Below are 16,229 nucleotides of genomic sequence, written 5' to 3' on the forward strand. Positions count from 1 at the left end.
TATTCTGGATCCTTCCAGACGTTTCCAGAAGGTCTTCCTCCTGGAAAACGGGTAAGCTCATGGCTCAAAGTTTTCTGAAAGCCATAATTTGCCGTCCATTTGGCTGTTTTAGGACTTTAGGTGAAAATCCCCACCAAGCATGAGTTAGTGGTTCCAGTGGGTAAGACCGTGGACCAGGGACTGGAGAGTGTACTCCGTGTCTAAGAGCCCCAGCTGCTGCTCTTCAGAGGACCTGGCTTAGCTCCCAATATTCACAGGGTAACCCACAACCATTTGCCACCCCAGTTCCAGGAGGCCGACGCCCTCTTCTGGATCCCACTAGCCGTGCAGGTATATGGTACAGGAACCCACATGCAGTAAAATGCCCGTACATGTGCAATAGAAGTTTAAAGAGAAAAAAGAAAAGAATGCAGGCCAGCAAGAAGGCTCGGTGGGTAAAGGCACTTGTCACCAAGCCTGATGAACTGAGTTCAATATCTGGGATCCTCGTGGTTGAAGGAGAGAACCAAATCCTGCAAGTCATCCACTGACCTCCACATGCTCACTGTGGCACATTTTTGTAAACACTGCATTTTAGTGTGCATGCAAGCACACGCACACACACACACAACTAATGAAATAAACAGAAATTTTTAAAAATACATTTTTTTTAAATTGTCCCATTAACTTCACAGTGTGATTTAAGTTTAGGGACATACTAGCACCTGATGGGCACTTCAATCCAAGCTTGGGGCCATTTGTCCACTGAGCAAATGTCTATTAGGAGTCTCCTAAGCATGAGACAGAGTCAACCCTGGAGGAACCGTAGCTATCAACACGGAGCACATGGGCTGTGCCTGCTCCCTGCGACCTGCTGGTGGCGCTGATGACAAGCACGTGAACACAAGAGTAGGAACGGGGAAGAGTTGTGACCTTGGAGAAGGTCAGGGCAGGCCTGGGAAGGAGCAAGCTTGTAGCCCAACGATGCCTTTCAGGAACTGCAGTTCCCGCGCCCTGGTGTGAGAAACGCATTGGAGAACGTGGGGGGGGGGGGGGGGGGGGGAGGTTGAGAAGATAGCTTACCCGGCGGGTGCAGGACCCATGCCAGCCACTGCCTCAAACCCTGCACGTGGCTCCTTGGAACCTGCAGGGTCATGTAGTCTGAGAAGCATTCGACCTTCCCTGTGGGGTAAAGAAGTTACTGCTGAGGAGGAGGAGAAGACAAAAGGGAGAGCGGAAGGAAAGGAGGAAGAGTGGACGGGCTTCCTTCCAAGCCTGCTTCAGTGAGCAGCCAGGAGGGGCTCACCCCCTGCATCTAGCCACAGTGAGCAGCCAGGAGGGGCTCACCCCTGCATCTAGCCACAGTGATCAGCCAGGAGGGGGCTCACCCCTGCATCTAGCATCAGTGTTTTGTTTTTTGTTTTGTTTTGTTTTTGTTTTTTCAAGACAGGGTTTCTCTGAAGCTTTGGAGCCTGTCCTGGAACTAGCTCTTGTAGCCCAGGCTGACCTCAAACTCACAGAGATCCGCCTGCCTCTGCCTCTCGAGTGCTGGGATTAAAGGCGTGTGCCACCACCGCCCGGCTTAGCCAGTGTTTTATGGGGAGACAAGAAGCACTGTGATTTCCTGGTGAGCACAGGCACCAGAGTCAGAACATCTGGGTCTAAAGCCCTACCGTATGTGCGTGCGTGCGTGTGTGTGTGTCTGTCTGTCTGTCTGTCTGTCTGTCCATGTGCCTGTTGCTTAGTCAGTTTCTTCCTGGAATTGATTGTATAATAGTGATGATAGGGACATAGACAATGACGACGGAAGGTGACAGGGACGGTAGTGATGGGGACGTGATGGGGACTCTGGCCTGTGTTCTCTCCCAAAGCCTGAATTTAGTCTTCATCTTTTCTCCGGGATGAACGGTAACCGCCAGCAAAACCTTTCCTGAGGGCTGAGAGTCCCTCTAGGGGACAAACAAACCTGAGGGTCCCACCCTGTTCTTATACATCCCCTCTCTCACGGATAAGCTCAACAATGGAAAACCTGGCTGAGAATGTGGCTTAGGGGACAAGAGTCCTGCTGAGCAAGCATGAGGATCTGAGTTCAAGTCCCCAGTACCCATGTAAACAGCCACGCGTGGCCATACGCGCACCTCCCACTGAGTGCTGGTGGATATAGAGACCAAGGTTGGCTGACCACCAGCTTAACTCCAGGTTCAGTGAAAGAGCTGGATAACTAACACCCTCCTCTGGCCTCCGTGTGTGAAGGGGCGCACACACCCAGACACATGCATCTATCATACACATACACACAAAATAAACTACTTTGTAAAGGCGGGGGGGGGGGGGTGAGATGGCTCAGCAAGTACCTAGTGCTTACCACCCAAACATGTTGGTCTGCCAACCTCATTTAGATCCTCAGAACCTGTGTGCCTTAGGTTCCTGTCGCTGTGATAAAAGACTTGGTTAAAGGAGACTTGGGAAGGAAGGGGTTTATTAAATATAGGGCAGGAGTCTAGAGGCAGGAACCAAAAGCAGGCCATGGAGGGAGGGGTGCTGCTTACTGGCTTGTTGTACACACACACACACACACACACACACACACACACAGTGTGCTCAGCCTGCTTTCTTATACAACTCAGGACCACCTGCTCACAGGCAGCATTGCCCACAGTAACTGCTCCTCCTTCCTCAGTCAATCAATCAAGAAAATGCAGGGCCAGGTATGCATGCGCCTTTAATCCCAGGCCTCAGGAGGATTGCCTGCCAGATCCTCAGGCAAGTGGATCTCTGTGAGCTCCAGGCCAGATAATAATGAGACCCTGTCTCAAAAACAAACAAGCAAACAAACAGAAAACAAAATAAAATAAAAACCGAAAAGCCTCCTCCACTTTGTGGCTGGAGAATTAGCTCAGTGGAAGAGCACTGGCCTTTCTTCAGAGGCCCTGAGTTCAATTTCCAGCATCCGCGTGGTGGCTCACGACCATCTTAACACTGTAGTCCCATAGGATACGATGCTCTCTACTGGTGTGCAGATAAAACATGCGGACAAAACACTCATATCCATAAAGTACATGATAAATAAAATAAATCTAAAAGGAAGGGAGGGAGAAAGGGAAGGAAAGGAGGGGGGAAGAGAGGTAGGGAGGAGGGAGGGAGAGAAAATGCCTCACAGTCTTGTCTGTGGGCATTCTGATGGAGGCATTTTCTCAATTGAGGTTCGTCTTCTCAGATAACTTTCGTTTGTGTCAGGTTCACATATATGTATACACACACACACACACACACACACCAGGATACCATATAAAGAGGGAAGGAGAGAACCAGCTCCACAAAACTGTCTTCTAGCAGGGCGATGGTGGCGCACGCCTTTAATCCCAGCACTCGGGAGGCAGAGGCAGGCGGGTCTCTGTGAGTTCGAGGCCAGCCTGGTCTACAAGAGCTAGTTCCAGGTCAGGCTCCAAAGCCACAGAGAAACCCTGTCTCGAAAAACCAAAAAGAAAAAAACTTTCCTCTAAATATGCCATGGCACGTGTGCCCCCCCACTGCATACACATATACACACACATGTACACTAACAATAATGAATAAAATTAGAAGTTATTTCTTTAAAAAAAAATCAGCAGGGAGTGTGGGAGAGGGCCACAACATAGGGCTTGGCCCAGGATGAATACTCAACAAATATCTATCTGTTCCCCTTGGAATGTCTTCTGTGTGGTGAGGGGCTGACGGTGGGGGCCCAGGGTTCTGCTGCCTGGCTGAAGTCAGGGCTCTCCTACTCATCGCTGGGGAGAAGACAAGTCCCTCACCCTTCCAGACTCTGATGTAAAAATGAGTTAGATTGGGGGCTGGAGAGATGGCTCAGTGGTTAAGAGCATTGCCTGCTCTTCCAAAGGTCCTGAGTTCAATTCCCAGCAACCACATGGTGGCTCACAACCATCTGTAAAGATATCTGGTGCCCTCTTCTGGCCTTCAGGCATACAGACAGAATATTGTATACATAATAAATAAATAAATTATACATAATAAATAAATATTTTTTTAAAAAATGAGTTAGATTTCCCTGTGTGGTGGTACACGTCTTTAATCCCAGCACTTGAGAGGCAAATCTCTATGCATTCAAAGCCAGCCAGGTCTGTATAATGAGTTCCAGGCCAACCAAGGCTATATATTGAGACCCTATATCAAAACAAACAACAAAGGTCAAAAGAGCAAAACAAATCAGTGGACCCCAAGACTGCATGCGAAGCCTGGTACGTGAGCCCGTGAGCCCGTGCCGGCTATTTCAAAACAAGGGCTTCCTCAGTGAGAGGGAGCCCGGGCTCTAACTGAAGCCATCCCTGGGAACTCAAGCACTCGGCGAGTGCTAGGTGGCAGAGGGGTCTGCCGTCCGTCCGGGCTAAGCACTGGCTATGAATGCTTCTGACTTCCACGTAACCACAGCAGGCAGGCAGGTTATCAGTCTGAGAAGAGGGGAACCGCCTGAAGCCTGGTGTGAACCAGAAAAGCGTGATTGATTTACCTGTCAGAGCTCCATGTGCCGGGCGAGGCCTGTCCTTGTTTGACCCGAAGGGGAGGACCCACGGGAACACAGCAGGCTGAATACAAGCCAGACAGATGGCCCTGTGAGGAAGGGAGAAGGGTGTGGAGCGGGTGCCCAGCCCAGCAGGGCTGCCTAGCCTGACTTTATTCACTCAGGCAATTATACCTCATCTCTGGTTTTGTTTTCTTTTACTTTTTATTGCTGTTTTGTCATGTTGTGTTTTAGGACATGTTTCCACCATGTAGCCTAGGCTACCTTAACCTCACCATCTAGCCCAGACTGGCCTCTAACTTGTAACCCTCCCGTCTTTGCCTACCATACGCCCAGATCACAGGTGCACAATATCTCCGCTACACTTCATTCAGTCAATTATATTTATGCATCTATGGATTTTATTATTTTTTATTTTTGCTCTGCTAGGGGTCAAATCCGGGCCATTAGAATGCTAAGCAAGCGCTTTACCACTGAGTTACACCCTCGCCCTAGAGATATATCGTTTGCATGGTGCCTACCGTGGGCAGCAGCCAGGACAGAGACCAAGCAGCAATGTCAAGGAAAAAATGAATAGAGGGATCTCCCACAGCAAGCACTGAAGCAGAAACAGGGATAAGATTCAGAAAGCCGGAGGTGGGGGGTTGGGGGAGAGAGTTTCCTGGAAAATCAATGTAAAAAGATAATTTCCAAAAAGACAACATTGTGGTTCTCATACAAATTTTGTTTTGATTTTCTGTTTTTTTTTTTTTTTTTTTTTCGAGATAGGGTTTCTCTGTGTAGCCCTGGCTGTCCTGGAACTCACTCTGTAGACCAGGCTGGCCTCGAATTCACAGAGATCCACCTGCTTCTGCCTCCCGAGTGCTGGGATTAAAAGGAGTGTGCCACCACCACCCGGCTCATACAGAATTCTTAAAATAAATCTGTCTGAAAATTTTTATTAAATAATTATTAATGAAGAAACCCTGCAGATTTACAGCCAGTTCAAAGGAGAGAGAGAGAAAAAAGAACAGATATATTTTCTAGATCCAGGATGTCGGAAGGAATTTGCAAACAGACTGGAAACCAGCTCAGTCCATGGGAGGCAGAATTTCTGAATGAAAAGAGCCCTGGTCACACGCACCAGTCCCTGACAAGAATCCTTTGCAGGCCCCAGGGCTGTCCACAGCTTAAGGCTCCACAAGGGGTTGGACAGTCGGCTCCATTGGCTAAGTACCAGCCAGGCAAGCATGAAGACTTGAGTTTGGATTCCTAGTGTCCATGTTAGAAGCCAACCAGGGTGATACATGCCTGGGATCCTAGCACTGGGAGGAGGGGGCGGGGCTGAGTCATGCGCTCCCTATCAGCTCCCTGGCCAGCTAGTCTGTCTGGATTGGTGAGTCCCAGGTTCAGTGAGAGAAGGGGCCAGGTCACCACCCTGCATGCCTTAAATCCCAGCACTTGGGAGAGGTAGATGAATCTCTGAGTTCGAGCCCAGCCTGGTATACAGAGCAAGTTCTAGGACAGGCTCCAAAGCTACACTACAAAACCCTGTCTCAGAAACAAAAAAAAAAGGGGGGGGGGAGTATAATAGAAATCCCTAAATGCCTATATTCACAGTTTGCAAGTTATGGATAGCCTCAACCGAAGAATGGATAAAGAAAATGTTGTATTTGCAAATAATAGGATTTTTCATTGTTTCTCAACCTGACAAATAAGATTGGAAGACTGGAAGATTGTGTCATTTGCAGACTGGATAGATCAAATAAATCAGAGTCAGAAAAAAAAAAAAGTGAAGCGAGCATGGTGGTCACATCTTTAATCCCAGAACTGGGAATCAGAAGCAGGTGGAGCTCTGTGGGTTCAGGGTCAGCCTGGTATATGTAGTGAGTTCCAGTCCAGCCAGAGCTACATAGTGAGACCCTGTCTCAAAACACTCATAAAATAATTATAATAATAATAGCAATAATGAAGCAATGAGGAGATTGAGAATAATAAATAGATAAATAAATAAATAAATAAGCCAGTAGTTATGATGCGCACTTTTTATCCCAGCACTCAGAGGCACGGGCAGGGGGATCTCTGTGAGTTCAAGGTAAGCCTGGTCTACAGAGCGAGTTCCAGGACAGCCAGGGCTACTATGTAGAGAGACCTTGTCTCAAAGAAAAAATCAAAAAAAAACAAAACAAAAAAATACAAATAAATAAAATAATGTGGAGAATAATAAGGACAATAAAGGAGGATCTCAGTGTCTACCTCTGGCCCCCCACACACATACAAGTGCACACATGCACCTCCATACACACTCTTGTACGTGCATGCCTCCCTTGACAAGGTATATTCACACATGTATATGCATATGTAACACATAAGTAATAAATAATAAAATAATAACAAAGCATCACAAACTAAGGAATGCTGGAGTCAGAGAGAGCAAATGTCAGCACTAAGCAAGCCACTTCCAACAGACAGAGCCTGCAATTGTTAAAAGTCTCAGGTCTGTGAGCTGGCTCATGGGGGAAAGTGCTCGCCACCAAGCCTGATAAACAGAGTGGGATCCCTGGAACCCACGTGGAGGAGGAGAGAACCAACTCCACAAAATTGTCTCTGCCCCCCCCCCATGTGTGCAGTAGCACACGGGTATATGTTAAAATATCAATAACTGATCAGTGACATAAATCAATGTTAAAAACAAATAAATAAGGCCTGAAGAGACGGCTCAGTGGTTAAGAGCATTGCCTGTTCTTCCAAAGGTCCTGAGTTCAATTCCCGGCAACCACATGGTGGCTCACAACCATCTGGAATGAGGTCTGGTGCCCTCTTCTGGCCTGCAGACATACACACAGACAGAATATTGTATACATAATAAATAAATATTTTTTAAAAACAAAAAAAAAATAACTCTTTCTGCTTATTTCAAAGTTTTTACATCAGATAAAACATCACTAATCGGGGCTGGAGAAATGAATGGCTCAACAGTTAAGAGCACCAGCTGCTCTTCCAGAGGTCCTGAGTTCAATTCCCAGCAACCACAGGGTGGCTCGTAACAGTCTATAATGAGATCTGGCGCCCTCTTCTGGCACAGAGCCACATATGCTCATACTCAAGATAAACCTTCAAGAAAAATACCATCAGTAAGCTGTGGCATTTGAACTACGACGGGCAGCAAAGAATTCCAGGTTTTCATCCAGAGAGGTATATTCCAGCCAGAGAGAGCAGGAGGTACGAACCCACAAGCATGGGGGAACGATCTGATGCTTTCAAGGAACTAAACACAAAGGTCAGTACAAAAGTCTGACAAAGGGCCAGACAGCAGGTGTGTGGGGAGGGCAGATACACCCTAGAGGAGTACCGAGATTTGAACTTAGAGTAAATCAGAAGTTCTGGAGACCCTAGGTGGGAAGGCAGAGATGCACTTCAGGGTTTCTCTCTGTAGCCGTGGCTGTCCTGGAACTCACCCTGTAGACCAGGCAGGCCTCGAACTCACAGAGATCCCCCTCCTGCCTTGTCTCATGCATGCTGGGATCGAAGGTGTGCGCCACCACCTCCACGTGATTTTTAGGCAGCTAAACAAGAGTGTGTAGTACTCTCGCAGAGGACTTCAGTTCCTGGCACACTCCCACACTGCGTACTCCACAACCATCTGCTCCAGAGACTCTGTGGCCTTCTTTTGGCCTCTATGGGGTCTCATATTCACCTGCACATATCCCTACACAGACACACACACATAGGCAGGATCTTTTTAAAGATAAAATAGATGGGCATGGTGGTGCTTGCCTTTATTCCCAGAATTTGGGAGGCAGAGGCAGCTGGATCTCTGTGAGCTCTGCAGTGTTGGGGATAGCTCTCAGAACTCTGTACAGTCTAGATAAACACTGCACCAACCAGAGCTACAGCCCTGGTCTCCAGAGCAAGCTTCAGAACAGCCACAGCTACATAGTGAGACCTGTCTCAAAAATATACATAAATCTTTTTAAAATGTATTTATTATGTATGTAGTGTTCTGTCTGTATGTTTGCCTGAACACCAGAAGAGGGCATCAGATCTCATTATAGATGGTTGTGAGCCACTATGTGGTTGCCGGGAATTGAACTCAAAACCTTTGGAAGAGCAGTCAATGCTCTTAACCTCTGAGTCCATCTCTCCAGCCCCATAAATAAATGAATCTTTTAAAAAAGGGGGGAGCAGTTTTGAAGGACTGCATCAAGAGCCTAAACACTCCTGAAAGGCAACCTCCTTAAGTGGCATTTGAGAAATAGCCCTGGGGTGAAAGACAGCACCCGGAAGAGCTGGCAGAAGCCAGGCCAGCGAGAAAGCTCCAGCTCCCAGAAGCTAGGAGATAGGTCCAATCCACCACTTTCAGAAGCCAGCACCATCTGAGGCTGCTCCCACTGCAGCCTGTGACCAGCAATCTCGTTCCAACAGTGTCTCGGGCACGGTGCCCAAAAAGGCATGCATGAGGCTGTCCACAGAGCAAGGCTGTTTCCTCAGACTGGAAACCACCCAAATGCCTATCAGCACGGGAATGGGTGCACTGGGACCTGCTCACTCTATGAGATAGCAGAGCACAAGAAAAGGCAATACGCCTCGCATACTACATGTTCCACTGAGAGACGTCAGACATGAGAGAGCATCTATCTCTTCTGTGACTGTATTTATAGAAAGATCAAAAATAGTTCTAGATGTTGCATTTGGTGGTGCAGATAGTGGCTCCTCTAGGGAGAAAATCGGAAGTCACTGTGTGTGTGTGTGGGGGGGGGGTTCTAGTCATATGGGTACTAGAATAGCAAGTGTAAAGGAAAAATTGAAAACGGCTCCTGAATGGACCCTCCAAGTCACTATGCTTCTGCAAAAAAACTGGGAGTTCTCTAGAGTGTTACTCTTTCATTTTCTGTGAGGTATCACTGGAGCTATGGAATCTCTGAGCACTGGAAAAACTGTTCTGACCCAGAAAAATGTGAGAGGGTTTGGAGTTATAGCTCCATTTGGTAGAGTTTTCATCCGGCTCGCATAGAACCCTGGAATCGAACCCCAGCACTCCAGAACACCATACGTGAACGCCTGTAATCCCAGCTCTTGGGAGGTGGAAGCAGGAGGATCAGAAGTTTAAAATCATTCTCCTCGGGGCTGGAGAGATGGCTCAGTGGTTAAGAGCATTGCCTGCTCTTCCAAAGGTCCTGAGTTCAATTCCCAGCAACCACATGGTGGCTCACAACCATCTGGAATGAGGTCTGGTGCCCTCTTCTGGCCTGCAGACATACACACAGACAGAATATTGTATACATAATAAATAAATAAATAAATAAATAAATAAATAAATAAATAGTAAAAAAAAATATAATAATTTTATGGTGGGGGGGTCACCACAACGTGAGGAACTGTATTAAAGGGTCACAGCATTAAAAAGGTTGAGAACCGCTGGAGAGATGGCTCAGAGGTTAAGAGCATTGCCTGCTCTTCCAAAGGTCCTGAGTTCAATTCCCAGCAACCACATGATGGCTCACAACCATCTGTAATGAGGTCTGGTGCCCTCTTCTGGCCTGGAGACATACACGCAAACAGAATATTGTATACGTAATAAATAAATATTTTTTTAAAAAAATCATTCTCCTCCACCTCCACATGACACATTTAAGGCTAGCTTGGCTACATGAAAAAATGTCTTTTAAAAAAAAAAGTACATTATATCCAGGTGCAGTGCCGCTGGTTGCTGATCTGTGGCTATGGTCTAGGTGTCACTGGTTGCTGATCTGTGGCTATCTATGGTCTAGGTGTCACTGGTTGCTGATCTGTGGCTATCTATGGTCTAGGTGTCACTGGTTGCTGATCTGTGGCTATCTATGGTCTAGGTGTCACTGGTTGCTGATCTGTGGCTATCTATGGTCTAGGTGTCACTGGTTGCTGATCTGTGGCTATCTATGGTCTAGGTGTCACTGGTTGCTGATCTGTGGCTATCTATGGTCTAGGTGTCACTGGTTGCTGATCTGTGGCTGTGGTCTAGGTGTCACTGGTTGCTGATCTGTGGCTGTGGTCTAGGTGTCACTGGTTGCTAATCTGTGGCTATCTATGGTCTAGGTGTCACTGGTTGCTGATCTGTGGATATCTATGGTCTAGGTGTCACTGGTTGCTGATCTGTGGCTATCTATGGTCTAGGTGTCACTGGTTGCTGATCTGTGGCTATCTATGGTCTAGGTGCCGCTGGTTGCTGATCTGTGGCTATCTATGGTCTAGGTGTCACTGGTTGCTGATTTGTGGCTGTGGTCTAGGTGTCACTGGTTGCTGATCTGTGGCTATCTATGGTCTAGGTGTCACTGGTTGCTGATCTGTGGATATCTGTGGTCTAGGTGCCGTTGGTTGCTGATTTGTGGCTATGGTCTAGTTTCGCATCCATTAAGAGAACTCATTTCAACATTCTGGACTGCCTGTATATGTATCTGCTCTGGGGACCTCTCTTTTGTACTGAAGGCAACATTTAATAAAAATCTCTGTAATGTGTTCCTATTTCAATTTGGTTTCTTCAGGGCTGGGTAACAGACCTTAGGACCTTGCACACACGCAACCAGCACAATGCCACTTTGCGTTCCCAGCCAGAGACTTCATTTTTTTTTTTTTCAAGTAGAGGGCTTCAGATGTAGCTCGTTAGTACAGCGCGTGGCATGTGCAAACCCCTGGGTTTGATCCCTAGTGGAAAATATATGTGAGTTCCTATTTGTATATAGTGGATATAGGCATATATGTGAATGTGTGTGTAGAGACAAATGTTTAAAGTTATATTTTAAGTAATTGATCCAAGTGTGTCTGCATACACCTCTAAATCCCAGCACTTCAAAGGCTACAGCAGGAAGAATCTGAGCTTTAGACCAGATTCATGGAGAAATTCTGTCTCAAAAACAAAAACAAAGCCTGGCGGTGGTGGCGCACGCCTTTGATCCCAGCACTTGGGAGGTAGAGGCAGGCGGATCTCTGTGAGTTCGAAACCAGCCTGGTCTACAAGAGCTAGTTCCAGGACAGGCTCCAAAACCACAGAGAAACCCTGTCTCGAAAAACAAAACAAAAAAAAAAAAAAAAGACAGATAAGAAAGGACAGTAGGTGTCCATCAAAGGCTGCTGTCGCTGGCTCCTCTAGTTCTTCAGTATCAAATGAGCTGAGAGCCAAGGCTCTCAGTCTTCCAGACTCGGTTAGCAAAGAAGGGCTAAACTGGTGCTTCTCAACCTTCCTAACACTGTGACCCTTTAATACAGTTCCTCATGCTGTGATGAACCCCGACCATACCATTATTTTCGGTGCTATTTCATAACTGTAATTTTGCTTCTGTTATGAATTGTAATGTAAATATCTGTGTTTTCTGATGGTCTTAGGTGACCCCTGTGAAAGGGTCATTCGACCCAAAGGGATCACAGGTTGAAAACCTCTGGCCTAGCCTGGTTCCCTAGCCTGTAATCTGAGCTGGGCCTGCCAGATTCAACTGTCTGCTCTTCATCCACCCAGAGTAAAGCCAGGCATGGTGGCACAGCCCTGCAATCCCAGCACTCTGGAAACAGAGGCCAGAACATCTGGAGCTTGAGGCCATGCCTGAGCTACACACCAAGACCCCATCTCAAACTAAAACCAAGCCAGAGAAAGACCCTCTCTCTAGAGACAACCTGGTGGCCTCGTCACCCCTGCTCCGCGTACGTCTACCCCTGCTAGAGTATCCTCGTAGCTCCCAGCAGGAGGCGACATTATCATCATTTGATTCGTTTGCAAAGCAGAGGCTTTTACTGCCCTGTAGCCAAAGTAAGATTACCCCAAGGCCAGGTGAATCTGCTTGAGAGGCCGGGAGACCTGGGAAAGGAGAAACAAGCTGCTTTGCTGATGTGTGGTGCCATCCTCTCCTCACCCATGCTGTTATACAGGAAAGGGCATTACATTCGCCTTGCCAGGGCCAGCTCAGCCTACACCTGCGCAATCTCCTCCTCCAGCCCCTACTAGGAGCGAGATTCCAGTGTGGCTTTTATGGATCCTGAACTTTCCCTTCACATCCCAAAGCTGAGCTCCACACTGAACAGCCATGAGAAGCGGGTGGTTCCTGGCACAGGACCCAGACCTCCAGCTGGCCGACCCCACCCAGCTTGTCCATCGCCCTCTTTGTCCACAGATCTACAAACATCACAGAGCACACAAAAGCCCTGCAGTAAGGAGTCCAGGGCCAAGTGCCAACTACTGTTGACCTTCAAGCTGGCAGTGGAGGCCTTGCTCCTATTCTGAGTGGGTTTGTTCTGTCCTTCAGTGGTACTGGGGACCAAGCCCTGGGCTTGCACACTCTATACAAGCGCTCCCTGGGACAAGGGATGGTGACGGTGACAGTGGCTCTGGCCAGGCCTTCATTGAGAATACTGGCTTCTCCCTTCTTTCTGTCCTCAGGCAGCTACAGAGCTGACCACCCACCTCTTTCTCTCAAGACATGAAGCTTCTGGATTCTGGAAGAAAATATTTGGTTTCTGCTCCAAGCGGCATAATAGAAGCTCGGGGTTCCCCTAGTCCTCAGTTCTCAGGAGGACCAGACAAAGACCCTCTTGGGAAACTTGGGTAAGGGCACTTACCAGACAACTGCCAGGGAGCCCCACATCTTCAGCCTGGAGGCTCTCTCCTCCCCTGGAGGAGTTTATCTGGTGGCACTCCTAGGTCATAGGTAAAAGACCAGCCTGTCCCCTTCTCTTGGTTGCCAAGAGCCACTCAAGTACCAGCCAGGTGCCAGAATGGACAGACAGGTGTTAACACCTCCCGACTGCTTTGTGCCTCCTGGGGTGACAATTAATTGCTTTATCTCTGAGACCTCAAAATAATAGGGTGCTGTTCTTTGTTGTTGTAGAAAACACCACAACCAAGAGCAACTTAGGAGGAAAAGGGTTTGTTACATCTTACGCTTAGAGTCCATCACTGAAGGAACACGGAGCAGGAATACGCAGCAGCCCGGAGGCAGGAGCTGAAGCAGAGGCTGTGGAGGAATGAGGCTTACTGGCTTCACTGCTTAACTTACTTTCCTACACCACCAGGGACCACCAGTCTAGGGGCGGCACCATCCACTGTGGGCTGGACTCGCCCACACTGATCATCAGTCAATCAAAAGAGAAAAGAAAAGGAAAAAAAAAACTGCCCCCATAGACACAGCCACAAGCTGACCTGACGGAGGCAGCTCCTCCGTTGAGGTCCCCTCTTCCCAGATGGCTCTAGTTTGTGTCAAGTTGACAAAAATCACTATCAGATATGCTGAAGGATGCAGCTGAGCCGAAGACAACTTGCCTACTGCATGGAAGCCTTGTGTTCCAAAGAAAAGAACAGGAGGAGAAAGAAAAGAGAAAACAGATGGGGAGAAACAGGAGGAGAGGAGGGCGAAGGGGAGGAGCAAAATAGGGTCATCAAGAACTTTGTTTGGAGATAGTAGTTTGTTTGTTTGTTTGTTTGTTTGTTTTTGACACAGAGTTTCTCTGTGTAGCCCTGGCTGTCCTGGAACACTCTATGTAGACCAAGCTGGCCTCAAACTTGGAGATCCACCTGCCTTTGCTTCCCAAGCATTGAGATTAAAGGTGTGTACCACCACCACCTGGGCAAGAATATTTTAGTTCAGTGGATAAGAGCACTGGCTGCTCTTCCAGGAACAGAGCCTGGGTTCAATTCCCAGCACCCACATGACAGCTCACAACAGTCCAGTTTTTAGGAATCCTAAACCCTTATACAAATATACATGCAGGCATAACAGCAATGTACACAAAAAATTAAAAAATAGTAACTTATTTTAAAAGAATATTTTTAAAAACATTGACTTTTTAAAAATTCATAAAGGTTTATTTAATCTTAATTATGTGAATGTGTAGGTGTCTGTGTGTGGGTGTGTGCATGAGGGTGTGGGTTCCGTGGTCAGAGAAATCAGATCCTCTGGACTGGAGTCCCGGGTGGTTGTGAGCCATCGGCATGGGTGTTGGGAATCAAACAAACACGGGTCCTCTAGAACAGGGGCATGTATCCTTTTTTGGGTTTTTTTTTTTTTTTTTGGTTTGGTTTTTTTTTTTTTTTTTTTTTTGGTTTTTGGAGACAGGGTTTCTCTGTGTGACAGTTCTGGCTGCCCTGGAACTTGGCGCGCATATTCTTCACTGTCGCCCTAACTCTAGTCCTAAAATCTGGATTTTAAAAAGATTGTTGCATTTGGGTGGTGGCACATGCCTTTAAACCCAGAACTTCTTGGGGCAGAGGCAGGTGGATCTCTGAGTTCCAGGCCAGCCTGGCCTACAGAGGGAGTTCCAGAACAGCCAGGGCTACACGGAGAAACCCTGTCTCAAAGAAAAAAAATTATTTTCTGACTTGTTTTATGTGTATGATTGTTTTGCCTACAAGTATATGCACCACATGGGTGCCCGTGGAAGTCAGAAGAAGCCATCTGAGCCCCTGAAACTGGAGTTACAGATGGTTGTAAGCCACCTTCGGGGCTGGGAACCAAACTCAGGTCCTCTGCAAAAAGAGTCAGTGCTCTTAACCACAAGGCCATCTCTCCAATACAAAACTCTTGATTTTTAGCTGTTATATTTTATCTGTAGATATTTTCTCTCTCTCTCTCTCTCTCTCTCTCTCTCTCTCTCTCTCTCTCTCTGTGTGTGTGTGTGTGTGTGTGTGTGTGTGTGTGTGTGTGTGTGCTATCCCCAGTGGTGGGCATAGAACCCATGACCTCACATGGACTCAGTAAGTGCTGTACCACTGAGCCACCCAGCCTGATAAACCACTGTTAAACCAAGTCAAGGCTGGAGCCTAGCAGCACTGGCCTATAATCCTAGCACTTGGAAGGCAGAAACTGGAGGATTAGGAATTCAAGATCGCCCTCACGCTGGAGAGCTGGCTTCAGCGGTTAAGAGCACTGCCTGCTAGGTTCAGTTCCCAGCATCCACATGGCAGATCACAATTGTTTAGAATTCCAGTTCCAGAGGACCTAAGAAACACATATATACAGCCAAAACTTATATACAAAAAACAAACACTTAAAATTAAGAAAAAACACCTTCAGCTACCCAGTGTGTGTAAGGCTAGCCTGGACCACATGAGACCTTTTCTCAAAGAGAAAAAAATTTAAATTGGGTGTAGGGGTACATGCCTTTAATTCCACCCTTTGGGGAAGCAGTCAGGTGAATCTCTGAGTCTACAGAGCAAGTTCCAGGACAACCAGGGCTGCAAAGAGAAACCCTGTCTCAAAAAAAACAAAAGAAAAAGGAGGAGGGACTTGAGAGCGGCTCAGCAGATCCTGGTTCCTGAAGGACCAGTGTTTGGACTCCAGCATGGCTCCCTCCGCTCAGGATATGGAGTTGACCCAGAGCTTCACGTATGCTAAGCAAGTGGCTGTCTGTGTGTTGAGAAGGGCCCTACGTGGCTTTGAACTCGCTCTGCAGCCCTGCTGGCCCTCAGCTTTCAGTCTTCCTGCCTCAGCCTTCTGTGTGGCTGGGGGCCTGCACCCTGGGCCTGGCTACATTTGTCATTTTAACTATTTTAATTAGACTAGTAGGAAATTATGCCAGCTATCTCAGAATCTGGGGATTTGGGAAAACTTTTTTTTTTAACTAGAGCTCAATTCACTTACATTTTAAAAAGACACACACTCTCTCTCTCTCTCTTTCTCATATACACACACACACTCTCTCTCACACACACAGATACAGACACACTCTCACACATACAGACACACACACACTCTCTCTCACACACAGATACAGACACACTCTCACACACACA

The 16,229-nt window shown here is 47.3% G+C and overlaps 1 protein-coding gene across 1 annotated transcript in view; it reads right to left on the reverse strand.

Annotated features, from left to right (window-relative positions):
- The window catches only part of LOC121448420 (uncharacterized protein C1orf127-like), a 31,804-nt gene extending 18,718 nt beyond the window's left edge, over positions 1-13,086 (reverse strand). The window contains exons 1-3 of the mRNA XM_041652449.1: positions 13,061-13,086; positions 4,487-4,587; positions 1,063-1,161 (exon numbers count right to left, since the gene is read on the reverse strand). Coding sequence (XP_041508383.1) covers positions 1,063-1,161; positions 4,487-4,587; positions 13,061-13,086 — 226 coding nt within the window. The remainder of the gene's footprint in view (positions 1-1,062; positions 1,162-4,486; positions 4,588-13,060) is intronic.
- Positions 13,087-16,229: the final 3,143 nt, after the last annotated feature.

Source organism: Microtus oregoni, unplaced genomic scaffold (genome assembly GCF_018167655.1).
Source record: "Microtus oregoni isolate MIOR12 unplaced genomic scaffold, Mior012 000005F_ref0000423, whole genome shotgun sequence".
Lineage (NCBI taxonomy): Eukaryota > Metazoa > Chordata > Mammalia > Rodentia > Cricetidae > Microtus > Microtus oregoni.